At 35.1% G+C, this 13,165-nt stretch overlaps 1 protein-coding gene across 5 annotated transcripts; it reads right to left on the reverse strand.

Moving 5' to 3' along the window:
- Positions 1 to 298: 298 nt before the first annotated feature.
- LOC121602524 (liprin-beta-1-like) lies at positions 299 to 12,812 on the reverse strand. 5 transcript variants are annotated; one of them, XM_041931287.1, is made up of 10 exons: positions 12,101 to 12,811; positions 11,618 to 12,009; positions 11,194 to 11,418; positions 6,637 to 7,014; positions 6,402 to 6,555; positions 5,718 to 6,200; positions 4,591 to 5,126; positions 3,987 to 4,520; positions 3,673 to 3,921; positions 299 to 3,384 (listed from the first exon to the last, which is right to left on the reverse strand). In XM_041931287.1, exons 1-10 carry the CDS (start codon positions 12,351 to 12,353, stop codon positions 3,145 to 3,147), a joined length of 3,444 nt encoding a protein of 1,147 aa, XP_041787221.1. In that variant the 5' UTR covers positions 12,354 to 12,811; the 3' UTR covers positions 299 to 3,144. The 5 variants fall into 5 exon arrangements, with proteins under 5 accessions (XP_041787221.1, XP_041787219.1, XP_041787220.1 ...); XM_041931285.1 differs by having other exon boundaries at positions 5,718 to 6,555; positions 12,101 to 12,812; XM_041931286.1 differs by having other exon boundaries at positions 5,718 to 6,555; positions 11,242 to 11,418.
- Positions 12,813 to 13,165: the final 353 nt, after the last annotated feature.

Consider the following 13,165-nt stretch of genomic DNA (forward strand, 5'->3'; position numbering starts at 1 on the left):
TTCTATCCTCAAAATTAGAAGGTGTGCTTCAGTAAAGTGAGTTAAACAAAGGTATGATCGATTAAATTTGAATCAGTTAGAAAATATTACATGCCAAACATGTTTCAAGTATCCATAATCCGAAGCAATTCAGTATTTTGAATTGTTTTAAGATTTTAAGTTTTCAACACAAACTGAACACCCTCAATATCTACACCAATATCTAATTCACACTATAAACACCATTAAAAAGGGGATTATTATCTTTATTGTTTCGTACATGTATTTATCAAACAGGACAAAACATTTCCACAAAAAATTTATCCAATAATTAATTTTATTAACATTTCATGTCATTTTTGCATGAGCCTTCATATCATCAAAGCCGATTTGCTACTTGGTTGAATGGTTGAATTTGCTAGGCGCTTATAAATCGTTTTTCACGTTACTGATCAATTTTTTAACTGATTTAGGTGGTTCATGTTTATGCTTTCTTACCTTTCCTAAGGACGAACACTTATTTATTTTATGTTTCTTGATGTTTATGTTCCTGCACCTTGGCTTAAATGACTCATACAGGTCTGGTCTTACGCAGGTCTTTAACAGGAGTCTTTTGTACGAGGTTAAGGTCTCGAGGGGAATCGAATCATAACTCCAGCTTTCACAGGTTCTAGTTCGACTATTTTATGCTGTTTACCTATTTTGTTTACTATCGTTCTAAAGTGACTTGGCATTTCGTTTCCATGTGCAACGGGATTTTAGAATCATTCTGTATCTCACCGGTACCATTCAACTAATTGTTTGAATTTGTTCATAATTTGCAAATGTTTCTTAATAATTCTATAGACAGGTTTCGTCAGTTGTTAGTAATGTCATTGATTCTATTATTAATATATTTTATCGTTTTATCGAACGTTTTGTTGCAGCAAAGAACGTTCTAAGATTTACGTTAATTAACATTAACATGCCAATTTCCTAATAGTCGAATATAACCATGTTTCTATTTTATTTTCAATGAATGGTATTTTTCTATGTATTCAAAGATTAGTTATACTCCTGCTTTGCTATGTGTTGAAAAAAAAACTATGATATAAAAACGATAGTATAATATGCTTCGTACCAAAAGAAGCTTCTGTATGAATACCAACAGCGTCTACCGTCACATGGTACGTTATTCTTTATTTTCTAGATAAACGATTATGATTGTGATTTGCTTTGTAAAAGGATATGAATTCAAAAATGGTAACAACGTTATCATTTGGTTGTTTGCTTTGCTACAATGCTATTGGGATACTTGGATATATTGAACAGAATATTGCAAAAAAAAATTTTATGTTTAGCAAAATAAACATGCAATGGAAATTTCAACGATCGCAACGTTCTTGACTTTCAGAATATAGTGTTTGCTGTTAGGTTTACTCAGCGATATGGAAAGATTTGTAGCAATAAATAGTATAAAAATTGAAATTGGTCATGTTGTAACGGCTGAACCATTACCATTGGTATAACGCATTAGTAGACAATACAGACCCTTGAAGATATGTCCTAAATGTATGCAATGTGTCGATTGCAAGAGCTGATTATTGTCTTTGGCTTTCATTAGCGTGTAATATATTTTATTTCAATTGTATTCTGGTCGTGTTTTGATAAACCACTGCTTGGAATATTTTCGTAAAATGTTACATGCCACAATTGTTATCGCTCCAAATGGTATGCTGTTATATAAATTTAATATTATAGTGTAAACCAGAAACCTCTTCATTTTACCCTGTGTTATAATATGTATCATGCAGAATTGAAGCGTTCAAGAAACGACCGTTACTAACTTTGCGGCTTCGATGTTTTATTGTTTACTCTACATTTCCAAAATATTTTTGTCGATCTATTTCACGACTGTCCACAATAAATTTGGTCCATAATGGTTTCAATTACTGGCATACAGCACAGTGGTACCAGTCTAGTAAGTGAAAATAACGTTCTCTAAATTCGTCATACTACAAATGCCGTTGATTATACATAGTGACAATGCCGCTTTGTGTGTTTCTGCAACTTGCTACTTGAAATGTTATTCATTTGCGATTATCACTAGTCATTGAATCAATTTGATAACATTTTATCAAACATTTAACCATAGCTCCAATGTAGAGGGTCGTTTTATTTAAACTTGTTTATGTTGCATACTGATAGAATCTCACTGACTTATGTATTATTGCGACATACATTAGCTGTTGCAAAACTATGTTTTCATTCAAGCATATGCATATTCCGGATATTCCGTTGACTTATTCATACGTAATAATCACAAGTACTATTATTTTTTAATTGTGCCAGCGAAAGAGCTGTCGTACTAATGGATTGATTAAGTGATAATGGATGACCACCTGCTGGGCCATTCATAACAGAAGACGCGCTTGATGAAAGAGAAGTCAAAGAAGACGAAGGAAGCTGACCAGTAGATGAGGAAAGGCTACCACCACTAGCCGATTTATTTGTCATAGGTTGAGTTCGGTTATTATTGCCAGCATTTGCAAGAGTTTCAGTGATATTACTCTTGTACGTATTGGTCATGCTATTTGCAGAACCAGAGGTTACGTTTGTCGTTTGCTGCTTTAGAATATTCGTCACCGAGTTGGAAGAAATTTTAAGTACCGGATTCGTGGTCAAAGTTGTCAAGACAGAGCTTTTTTTTGCCACTTTTGCAAGAATGGAGCAATTGCTAAACGAAGCCGAGTTTTTCACCTGTATTGTTTTACTTATGCTCAATGGCACCGTGCATGCGGAGTTAAACGATGCCGATCGCTGCACAGGAATATTACATGCAATGTTTTCTATAGGAGCATCTGTCACTTGCTTGTGGGATGCATCCGACAACAGTGTAACTGTATCTAATTTCCTTCCGATTATTGTTACCGTAGATGATTTTTGTTTTTTTGTAGAATTGTTTGATACCAGTGACGATGTTGAAGAATAATTGGATTGGTTGACCGAACTTATCGGATAAACATCCTTAACTGGAGAAAAGGATGCAATGACATTGTCGGTTAATTTTGTGCATACCGAATTATTGTCGTTATCTGCCGTCACCGAACGATTGTAATTCATTATTAAATTGCTGAGTACAGGAGAAGAGGCGGTCGACGAGATGGAACAGGAAAATATCCTCTGCTAGGAGGTTGAAGCAGTAGAACTGCGTATTGATAGTGGAGAATCGCTACCACCTCCTTCTCCTCTATATTCGATACCGTTATTATTGACTATCGGCGTTGTTACTAACTGTGCGCTACTCGACGGCTGACGTTGAACTGAAGCAAGCTCCAACCCGACTCCGGAAGTAGTTGTGCTGGAGATGCTGCTGGTTGTGCTGTCTGGATAAGCAATTGGTGCCGTTGAGGGATCCTTCGTCATCTGTTAACATGGTTTAAATGAATTTGATTAAAACAATACGACAATAACTATGTTTAGCGACATTGAAAATGAAGTATACATACAAATGATTTAAAAGTAACAAAATAATAAAGAAAAAACAAGCAAATGTGTTACATTTATAAAGGAAATAACAACATACAAGGTTAAAACTTTTGATATTTGCACGTTAGCGGTGAATCAATGATACAGATCGAAGGTACAATAGACATACACATACAATTAATGTAATAAATTATAAATAACGTTAGTAGAGATACGAAAACTTACGGCGATGCTAGTGACAATATTAGTATTAGGAGAAGAAGCATTTGACGTAAAGGCAGAAAGAGCAGAAATTGGAGTATTGCTGCCTTGATTTGTGCTAGTTCGATCATAAGCTGAAGAAGATGCAGGCGATAAATGTTCCTGACCTGAACCACCCATTGGGCAGACATAATCACTCCATTCATCTCCTCCCAGATTGCCACCTTTGTTGCTTTTTTTCCGTTTTAAGGAAAATTGAGACTTTTTAGGCGTCTAAAAATAAACAGAAATCGGTTAGAATGATTTGATTGATCTCCACACTTACAAACACTAATTACCTTAATTTTTGCCGTAATTGTCAGTGGTTGGAATCCAAGGGTATTTTCAGCCTCTCGTTTCACTTGTATGATATCCCGACCCAGAAGTTCCTTAAAATGGGTAGCCAAATGTCGACGTAACAATGTTTTGCTTGAAGGTATGTTCAGTAAATCAGCAAAAAGTTCGGCTGTAAATTTAACTTCGAATATCATGAGAGCTCCATGTACTCCAGATCCACGCAAATTAGGGGCATATTCTGCCAAATCGACGGCTCGTAACCATTCATGGACTCTTTGCGAAGTCCATAACCTTACATCGTCTTTTGCATTAAATCCAAGTTGCAATGGCCGACGAATATGACAATCGGGATTCCATTTTTCATTACGCATAAGTTGTATACCGCGACGAATGCTAGCCACGTGCAAACAAGAGGATATTTGCAAATGGCCCAAATCGTCCATCGTCAATTTGTGTAGCATTCGTCCATCCATTCGGGCCGCCATGAAGGGTTCTTTGTATTGGGGCAAACCAACATCGTCTAACCATCGCTGAACCTAAAATTCGAAATATAAATTTACGTAAATCTATTTGTTGGATACTATTCCAATATTCGTTCTTATTTACCCATGTTGAATCCAGCTTTCCAGCGTTCTCAAACAACCCGTCGTCTCCCACCGTCCCCGAAATATCGGCAATAGCTAACACTATCTTTTTTCGATGCAATGGATTTCGCAAACTTAACTCTTTTTCAATATCTACTGGCGAGGCTTTCATCAATTCGCTTCCAGGCATCGTGCTCGATTTGATCCACTTTCGTAAATCTTCCTCATACATATTTAAACCCAGATGCTCGAACCAATGGCAGATTGTATCTACATCCCATTCGCGGAACGGTTTATCAGGTTTTCGATATGGAGTCGATCCACTGCAACCCAGACGAGCCCCAGCGGTTGCACGAACTCCTCCACGTTTAAATTCACCTTCCGGAGTTGTAATATCGTCCAAGGTTCCACTGTTACTTCTTTTGATCTTACCAAAAATGTTCTTTAATTTGTGGCTCATAGACGGCGATGGCGAAGGTTGAGGGGTGAAGCTGCGAGTGGGCTGCACACCACTTTCACCGTGTTCTAAGATCCCATTATCGCGATTTTCTGCATCAGCTATGAGAAAATACCGATGATAAACTTAATTAGAACAACATCGTAATAAAAACACTGTAAAAACCATCGGCAATGTTATTGGAGTAATATGGTTAATGAATTGTTACTAAAATAGAAAATGCAAACAAGGAAGGATTTATGCGGTATGTCTGAGAAATACAGACATGGATTGGACAACAAAGATCGAATAATTTTGTAAAAGTAATACTTTTTTAGTACCTAGTAATCAGACGAGACAACGAATCAAATTCTAAAGATAAATTAAAGTGGCAGCAACACATATGAAATACAAGATACAACGAATTCGCAATGAAAAATAATGTGATGGAAAAAAAACAAATAAAACACGTGTGTAGAAACAAAAAGGCACACAGGGTTAGATTGAATCGTGTTAAAATGTTTTAGTTATCATTTTGACGTTGAGTTATTGAACTATGATTTTTCTTTAACACAAACAATGTAAGCAACTTTGTTTCTTAATGTTTTGACACCAACAAAGGCTTACATAGATACAAAAATCAATAGTTAACAATATAACAGAAAGCACAAAAAAGCCAAAACAGAAACTAAAATGAGGTAAAAATTTGAAACCTAAATTTGGTACTGAAAATCCACGTAGTCTATCGATTTTGTTGGGTATTTGTCCTGTATTGTTCTTTGAATCAAACGGGGCAATTTCACACGTTTTCTCTAAGTTTAGAAGAGCATCGAAATCGGATGTTAATTCCATCTCACAGTTTTTCACGGTTTCTGTCGCCATATTTTCATTCGTGTTTTGAACGCATGATGCTCCTACTTCGTCATCTAATAATGCTGCCGATGGAGGTTCAGTATTCGCTCGTTCGTGGCAACGGTTCTCATTTTCTAAACAAATCATTTCATCTTTTATTCGAGATGCATCATTGTGGTCATTGGATGCAGCATCGAACATTAACTCTTGTGCTGATACCGATTTCATATGTCTCAGATTAGATTCTGTTCGTTGCAATGCTGTGGCTAGCAGAAGAGCATTCATTGAGCTGGACGTTGTAAGCTTAGGTAGTTGTAATCGTTTGTTGATCGAACGAACATTACCTAAAGAAGAATTTTTAATACATTTATCATCAACATTATCAAGACCACCGTAATTTATGATTTCTATCGGTAGTGGTAGAGATTTTCGATCTGATTGTTTTTCATCTATATTCTTCGCACCCAAAAGATGTACGTGTGATGATTCTTCCACTGTTTTTGATCTTATGTGAAAATAATCTTCTAATAAAGGGATGCAATTACCAAAAGCTACGTTTCGTTTAGGGTTGGCGTTACTATCTGTTGCTGTTGAAGAGCCGCTGGAGGTGCTAACCGTTGATAATGTAGTAGCAAAGGCTTGTCTTGGAAGACTACTGTAGTGCACATCGATACGTTGTCGATAAGATGCCGGTGGGGTCTGCATGTTAAACAAGAAATACAGAAAAAAATCAAACAAGAATGATCCAGTTTTTCGGTTAAAAAAATAACGCTTATTTACCTTCGGAGTAATAGGACTAATTGCCGCTTGTTGTAAACTCCCATGGCTGCCATGATGTATTGGAGACGAGATCATTGAAGCTCCTGGAGTAGAGGCGGACATGCCTACCATTCTAGTATTCGTAATAATCTGGGGTCTTCTGAGCAAACTAGACGTAATGCTGTTGTTATTAAGCACATTTGTTATCGCTGATCCACTCCCTGATCCATTTGCAAGACTTCCATTGAATAATCCACTAGATGCCACGCTATTAGTTACAAAAGTTGTACGAAGTTCCAAATTTTCTCTTTCTAGGGCAGCTTGTTGAAGTTTGAGCTCACTCATCGCTGACATGAGCTCTAATTTTTGTGTTTCAAGCGAAGATCTCGAAAGCATTTCCTTCATTTTTTGCAAATATGAAAAGAATACAGAACATTTAAAATATTACGATTTTGCTATGACGATTTTACTTATAATTGCTATGAATTGATCTTTCAACCAAAATCAGAAACATTTCAGATTCGACTATTAAAGAGGTACTAGTTTCATAGATTATATTAGGTTAGTAAATAACAGGAGGGAAATGTTAGTGTAGTATTTGAGAAGATATAAAAATTATAACCCAATGATATTGCTTTCATATTAGTACGGTTGAATTAAAACAGAAGATAACCATAAATTTGACGTTGTTCACAGTACATAACAATTGATTTAGTGTTTATACCATTATAATGATACAACTAATCGAAAAAAACTAAAGAAGAAATTCGATTTTTGACATAGTAGTAGATCACAGAGAAACTCAAATAAACGAAATTTTGTTCTCGTCTATATGACACGTATGATAAACAATTGAAAAATGATTGGTACAGTAACAATCAAGCTAGTCTAATATATTGTTTAGTAATATTGGTGGCTATTTATATTTTCTATGTCATACATATATAAGTAAGGAACTATATAACTATAGCCACAATATGTAATATCTTTAGGCAACTTTAGGCAACTATAATTGAATTATAATTTAAAATGTTATGCAGATATACATTCAATACTATGCTGCATGGAAAATACATAAATTTTGATTGAAGACAATTACAAGAACTGGACCAAAATCTGCAGTCTAATATCGATTTCTAATATAAAATTGTATTGTTGATGATAAACATAACTTTATTTTGCGTTGAGTTTCGTAAAAAAAATCTGTTCAAATACAATCAGGAATTGAGTAAATACCTTTACAGATAATTTGTGAAAATATGATAGTATCCACCATGCGAATGTGCAATAAAAAAACATGCAGGCTATATTAATTTTTGCCTGAACAATAAATAGAAATAAATAAATTTTTCATAATTGTATTCAAGAATTAAGTTAAAATGAATAAATTAAATAGCAAAATCAACATTTGGTAGCATATCGTATTTAAGAAATCTACCGTCCTTACTAAAGCCCTTATGATATATTCCATATACAATGAATAAAAGCTTGATGTCTATTTCAAAGACAACTCTTTATTACCAACAACGATTAACCTGATATTAATTAAGTAGATAGAAAACGTTATTTTAAAACCATTACTAAAAACGTTAGCACAGTAAAAATAATCACATGTTCACTAGCGTTATGCATTACACCTCATGATGCAACTGAACCCATTAAGCAGTTTTTAAAATTGAAAATATGTAGAGCACAAATTAAACCACAAACAACACACCAATCAGATGCAATCATCAACCCCAAAATCGTAAGTATTACATTTTACAGCGTAAGTATTACGTTTTTACATACGTAAGTATAGTTGTACTACAGCCCGAATTCACTTTGCCTTATGCATTACGAAAGCATCCGCGTGTATCAAATTTGGCCTTACAATGCCTTACACTATTAATTATGCCAATGATGGATTAGTACCTTACACTATTAAACTTTTAAGAAATATTAACTTTATACTTTTAGCAATATTGATCTAGTTTGATCCCGTGTTACATAACATGATTGAACAATACTCATGTACAGACCAGACAAACGATAAGTAGAGGATTTTTAGACAATCATGATCAGTTATGGTAGCTGAGTGACGGTTAACGAAGCATAGCATTCTATAGGCTTTGCTAATAATTATAAATAGTTATAATGAACACGAAAATCTAGTTTACTGCCCAACATGAATCCCAAGTCGTGATATACATGCGGGCGTTGGATTGTAGCACCTAATCGCTTCTAGTGAAATAGCACAGGCGTTTTTGAACGATTAAAGGAGACCACGGTACATTTTTCAACTGAGATCGTCGGGCAGTTTATACAACACCCAATATTATCATCTATCAGTTCTTGAAGTTCAATGCAGTCATAAAGTACTTGCACAACATTAACTAATCTCTGCATACATTAAACAGTTATGGGCCGATAAGACAGATGTCACAGATGTTACATTGATATAAAGCAAATAACAGCGGGTCTAATTTACTACCTTGTGTTTTAATAAATATTAGTTTCCTTATAAAACCATCACCACATAACCTCTACCTTCTACCTCTAGTTTCAGTCAAGGCACGCAGTGGAAAATTCACGTTTTCAGTAAAAAAAAGGACAAATAAGTTTTTTATGAAACAAAAATGTAAACCACTACTTTTGTCAAATTTGCTCTTTTGTGAAATGTAATTCGATGATTTTCGAGTTACGCTGATGCTTTCGGGACGCATACGGAACTCCGTAACTTAGGAGCGGACTTTACATGGTATGTTCAATTTGAAAATTGATTGTGCATTTAGACATTTGGTGACATTTTGATGGCTTAAGGTAAGTGTGAAAGTTACCTAAATTAGCTAAGCAAACTTATACTACGTTGTTATTTTATGTATGTGTGGTTGTGGTTCGACGAAATGCTATTTTTTTCACCAACTCACACAAGACTAGAAAATATCCACCGCGAGATTTATTTTTTAAGTATGGATTTCTCTTTGCCTATCGTAGCATGTCATAATATCGCAGCGATATTTAGCGATATATCTAAACGCACGTTTAAATGTATTTTGTTCAGCGAAAGTCTAATACAAAACTAGAAATCCGCCAAGCTCGGGATCCGCTGTACATGAATGTTGTAATACATGCTAAACTGTTGACTGTTGTTGAGAGAGAGATAAAAGAAATGTTCGGAGCGGTCAGGCGCCAGGTCAAAGATCGAAGATCGGGAAACGAGACAGCGCGCGCTGATTCCTAACCAAATATAGGCATGCAAGGAGAAGCAGAAAATCCACCAAAGGGATAAGTCGAAGATTTGTAAAAAAGTGTGAATATTTTAAATTAGTCGAGAAATATACTTTTTTAAATCCACGCTCAACAAAAGACTTGGTAACGCTTCCACATAAACAAAATGTGAAAATGGTAAAATCCAAATTGCACAAATATATTATAGAGTTGTATCAAACCACTTAAACCAGTTAATTAAAAACGAAACTTTGTAAACCAGCATTTTACCACAAATTATCTTCAAACCCGCTACTAGTACGTGTTTAGTGATTATCTTATAAGCCAAAACTCCAAAGCATCTTTTCAGGTAATTTGCATGGGAAGAATTCATAAAACACTTAAACAAACAAACAAATAAAGATCCATGAACAAATATCATCATAAAATGCATTTTGGCAACCCAACTGACAAACATTATACAACAGTTACGATTTTTACTGAGATGGTAATATATAAACTTCAATATTCAGATAACCAATTTCGAAACATTTTTGTTGTGCCTTTTAGAAATGGCCTAAAATATAAATAATTTAAACCGTTATCTAAAACAGATACACGTAACTAATTAAAAAGTACATGTTGTACGGTACAAGTAAGTTTTTTATGCAAACATAAAATAAAAATGGTATAAAAACTTATATATTCGGTAATAGCATATGAATTAAGAAAACAAGACAAAATATAAAAAAATAGTGAGACGAAAATGAAAATAACAACACGAAACGATAAGAAATAACAAGCAAATCCCCGTTTCATTCTAAAACCAAAACAAACTGCCTCCTGGCAAAATCCTCCACAGCGGTGAAAAGCGAGCGTTACGCTAAATCTCGCAAAACAAATGTACACATGAACTTAAAAGAAAAATATCAACAAACATACATTCTGATTCTGAACAAGCAAATGATAAATATCTATATAAGGAAAAAGCAAGCAATATGCCCAAAATGTTGTGAAAAGGAGATATTCGTATTTAAGAATAATAATAAAACAGCCCAAATAACAATCCAAAAGATAAAGAAAAAACCAAAATAATATCTAAAAACTTTTTATGAATCGTATTTATGATAGCCGCTTATTACTTAAAAAAATCGTTAATTATGAAAATCTAAACGATTGTTCAAATGAGCAAATAATACCAGTCACCTACTTGTAGTAAACTGACAAATTTTGCAAATATAAGTGCAATTTCAATCAATGTGTTGATATCAAAGTGTTTACTAACGTTGATTCAAAATATATAAATAAAATAGAAAATGATAGAGACAGACAAAGTAAGAAAAAGGATACTATGCTCAAAAAACAGAAAAAAGTAAAAAATCGCAGTACTTTTTGTTTGTCAATCTGGATGCCAACTGTTTTTGCAAATACGCTTACTCGCTGCAGGAGATCTTCTGCGCTGGATAGCAGCTGATTTTTCTCTTTTAACATGTTTTCCAATTCACTTATTTTTGTAGATTGTGTCTGCATATGCTCTGTAAGTGTTTTAACTTGCAAAGCTAGTGATTCTTTGTCCTTTTGTAAACGTCGTAGCCGTTCATCAGTGTCATGGCGCTGTAGAAGAAAAGAAATCAATGCAATTATAAATTATGTATAGTTAATTTCATTATTATTTACTCTTTTCGAAAATGTCGCTTGACGTATAAAGTTATACTGTGTTTTTAGCTGTACTGTTGCATGGTTCAACGAAATACGGTTAGTACAAAATGCTATGTATTTTTATTTTTTATCTTTCAATTGACTAGAATCAAACCTGAACATCGTTGATCCATTGCGTGCGATGATCCAATGGGCAACAAACCGGCAGAGGTGGATGATGATAATAGTTTCGATTACAGCAGCCACTAGAGCAAGATAAATCCTGCATACTACTTAGCCCACTTCTGTTTCCATATTGGTACAATTCTTGCTGCCGGCGATGATAGTCGATTAATCTCAACTCTTCTTTGCTTTGGTGGCGACAATGCGGATTAATCCAGTAGTATTGTGGATCCCAAGGAGACAATGGCGGCGGTGGTGGTGGTTCCCACATACTAGGACTTGTACATGCATTTTGAGGATGAGGTGGATAGCCATGACGTTGATGTGGATTTCCACTATCACCAATGTTGTAATTGTGAAAGCTTCCCGAGTCTTGCAGATGATCTTTTTCAAAGTAACGATGAAAGCAAGTTTGAGCGATTAAGATACATATACAACGCTTTCACGGCCAACGCACAAGCACAAGGAAGCTCACCTTTAGAATTTAAACTGAGATTGCTGGACATAGAATCGTGTTTATGAAATTCGGACGAAGATGAATTTTCTTTTAGTGAATGTGTACTGTGGCTTTTTCCATCTCGCTCGTGACGACTTGAGCGTAAGTTCCGCCGTCGATCTAGGCTACCAGTTTCCCGTGAAGGTCTGGGTGGCTTGCCACAAGGAACTGCTTCCCCGATACTAATTGTGTTAGCTGTGGATTGACATTGATCAGTTTTTTGTATTGACATTTCTCGACTACGTTGTTGGTCACGTGGAACCGATCGAGTTGCTGTTGTTTGTGAAACGGATCGTCGGTCAGATTCAACGGAAGCCTTTGGCGCTTCATGATGGTTGTGAGCGTATACCCAAGTAAAGTCATCATCACAGCAAGTCGAGTCTTCTAAGATTGCATCACATAATACATGAAAAGATCAATCAAAAGTATGTCGAATTCACAATGAATACGTACTCTTATCGTAACATGATTACATATTCGTTAGTTAAACCATTTAAATACTTTTCGAATCGATGTAACTCCGGTTATTGCGTAAAATAAGTTAAAGAGACCTGATTTTATTCGCACATTACATTAATTTACTTTAAAAGCTATCATTATACTAAGCATCGTAATGCGCTAATTGGCATTCACTTCTTCTTCTTTGGCACAACAACCGCTGTCGGTCAAGGCCTGCCTATACCCACTAGTGAAGTGAGTCTGGCTTTCAGTGACTTATTGTTACCATAGCAGAATTGTCAGTCCTACGTATGGGGGCTCGGTCTATTCGGGACTTGAACCCATGACGGGCATGTTGTTACGTCGTACGAGTTGACGACTGTACCACCAGACCGGTCCCTTGGCATTCACTAACCTTCATTAAACACTTTGTTTTACTTTTTGAGAGATAGATAATAAAAAAATAAAACAAACAAAACTGTCTCTGAGCGACGAGTCTTTTATCTGAGACGAAATCTGTGTTCATAGCTCATACATATTTTAATTCAAACCACAGACGAACTCTAGATTAAAATAAAGTAATTTTTTTTCTGTTTAATATCAAGG

The sequence above is a fragment of the Anopheles merus genome, unplaced genomic scaffold (genome assembly GCF_017562075.2).
Source record: "Anopheles merus strain MAF unplaced genomic scaffold, AmerM5.1 LNR4000488, whole genome shotgun sequence".
Lineage (NCBI taxonomy): Eukaryota > Metazoa > Arthropoda > Insecta > Diptera > Culicidae > Anopheles > Anopheles merus.

What these genes read in the sequence shown, in the direction of transcription:
- LOC121602524 (XM_041931285.1), bottom strand. Translation starts at nt 12,353, where the DNA reads ATGTCAATACAAAAAACTGATCAATGTCAATCCACAGCTAACACAATT. An exon ending in TCTCAGTTTAAATTCTAAAG is followed by an intron (nt 12,010 to 12,100) that starts GTGAGCTTCCTT and finishes ACTTTGAAAAAG; the next exon opens with ATCATCTGCAAGACTCGGGA. An exon ending in GAAAGCTGGATTCAACATGG is followed by an intron (nt 4,521 to 4,590) that starts GTAAATAAGAAC and finishes TTCGAATTTTAG; the next exon opens with GTTCAGCGATGGTTAGACGA.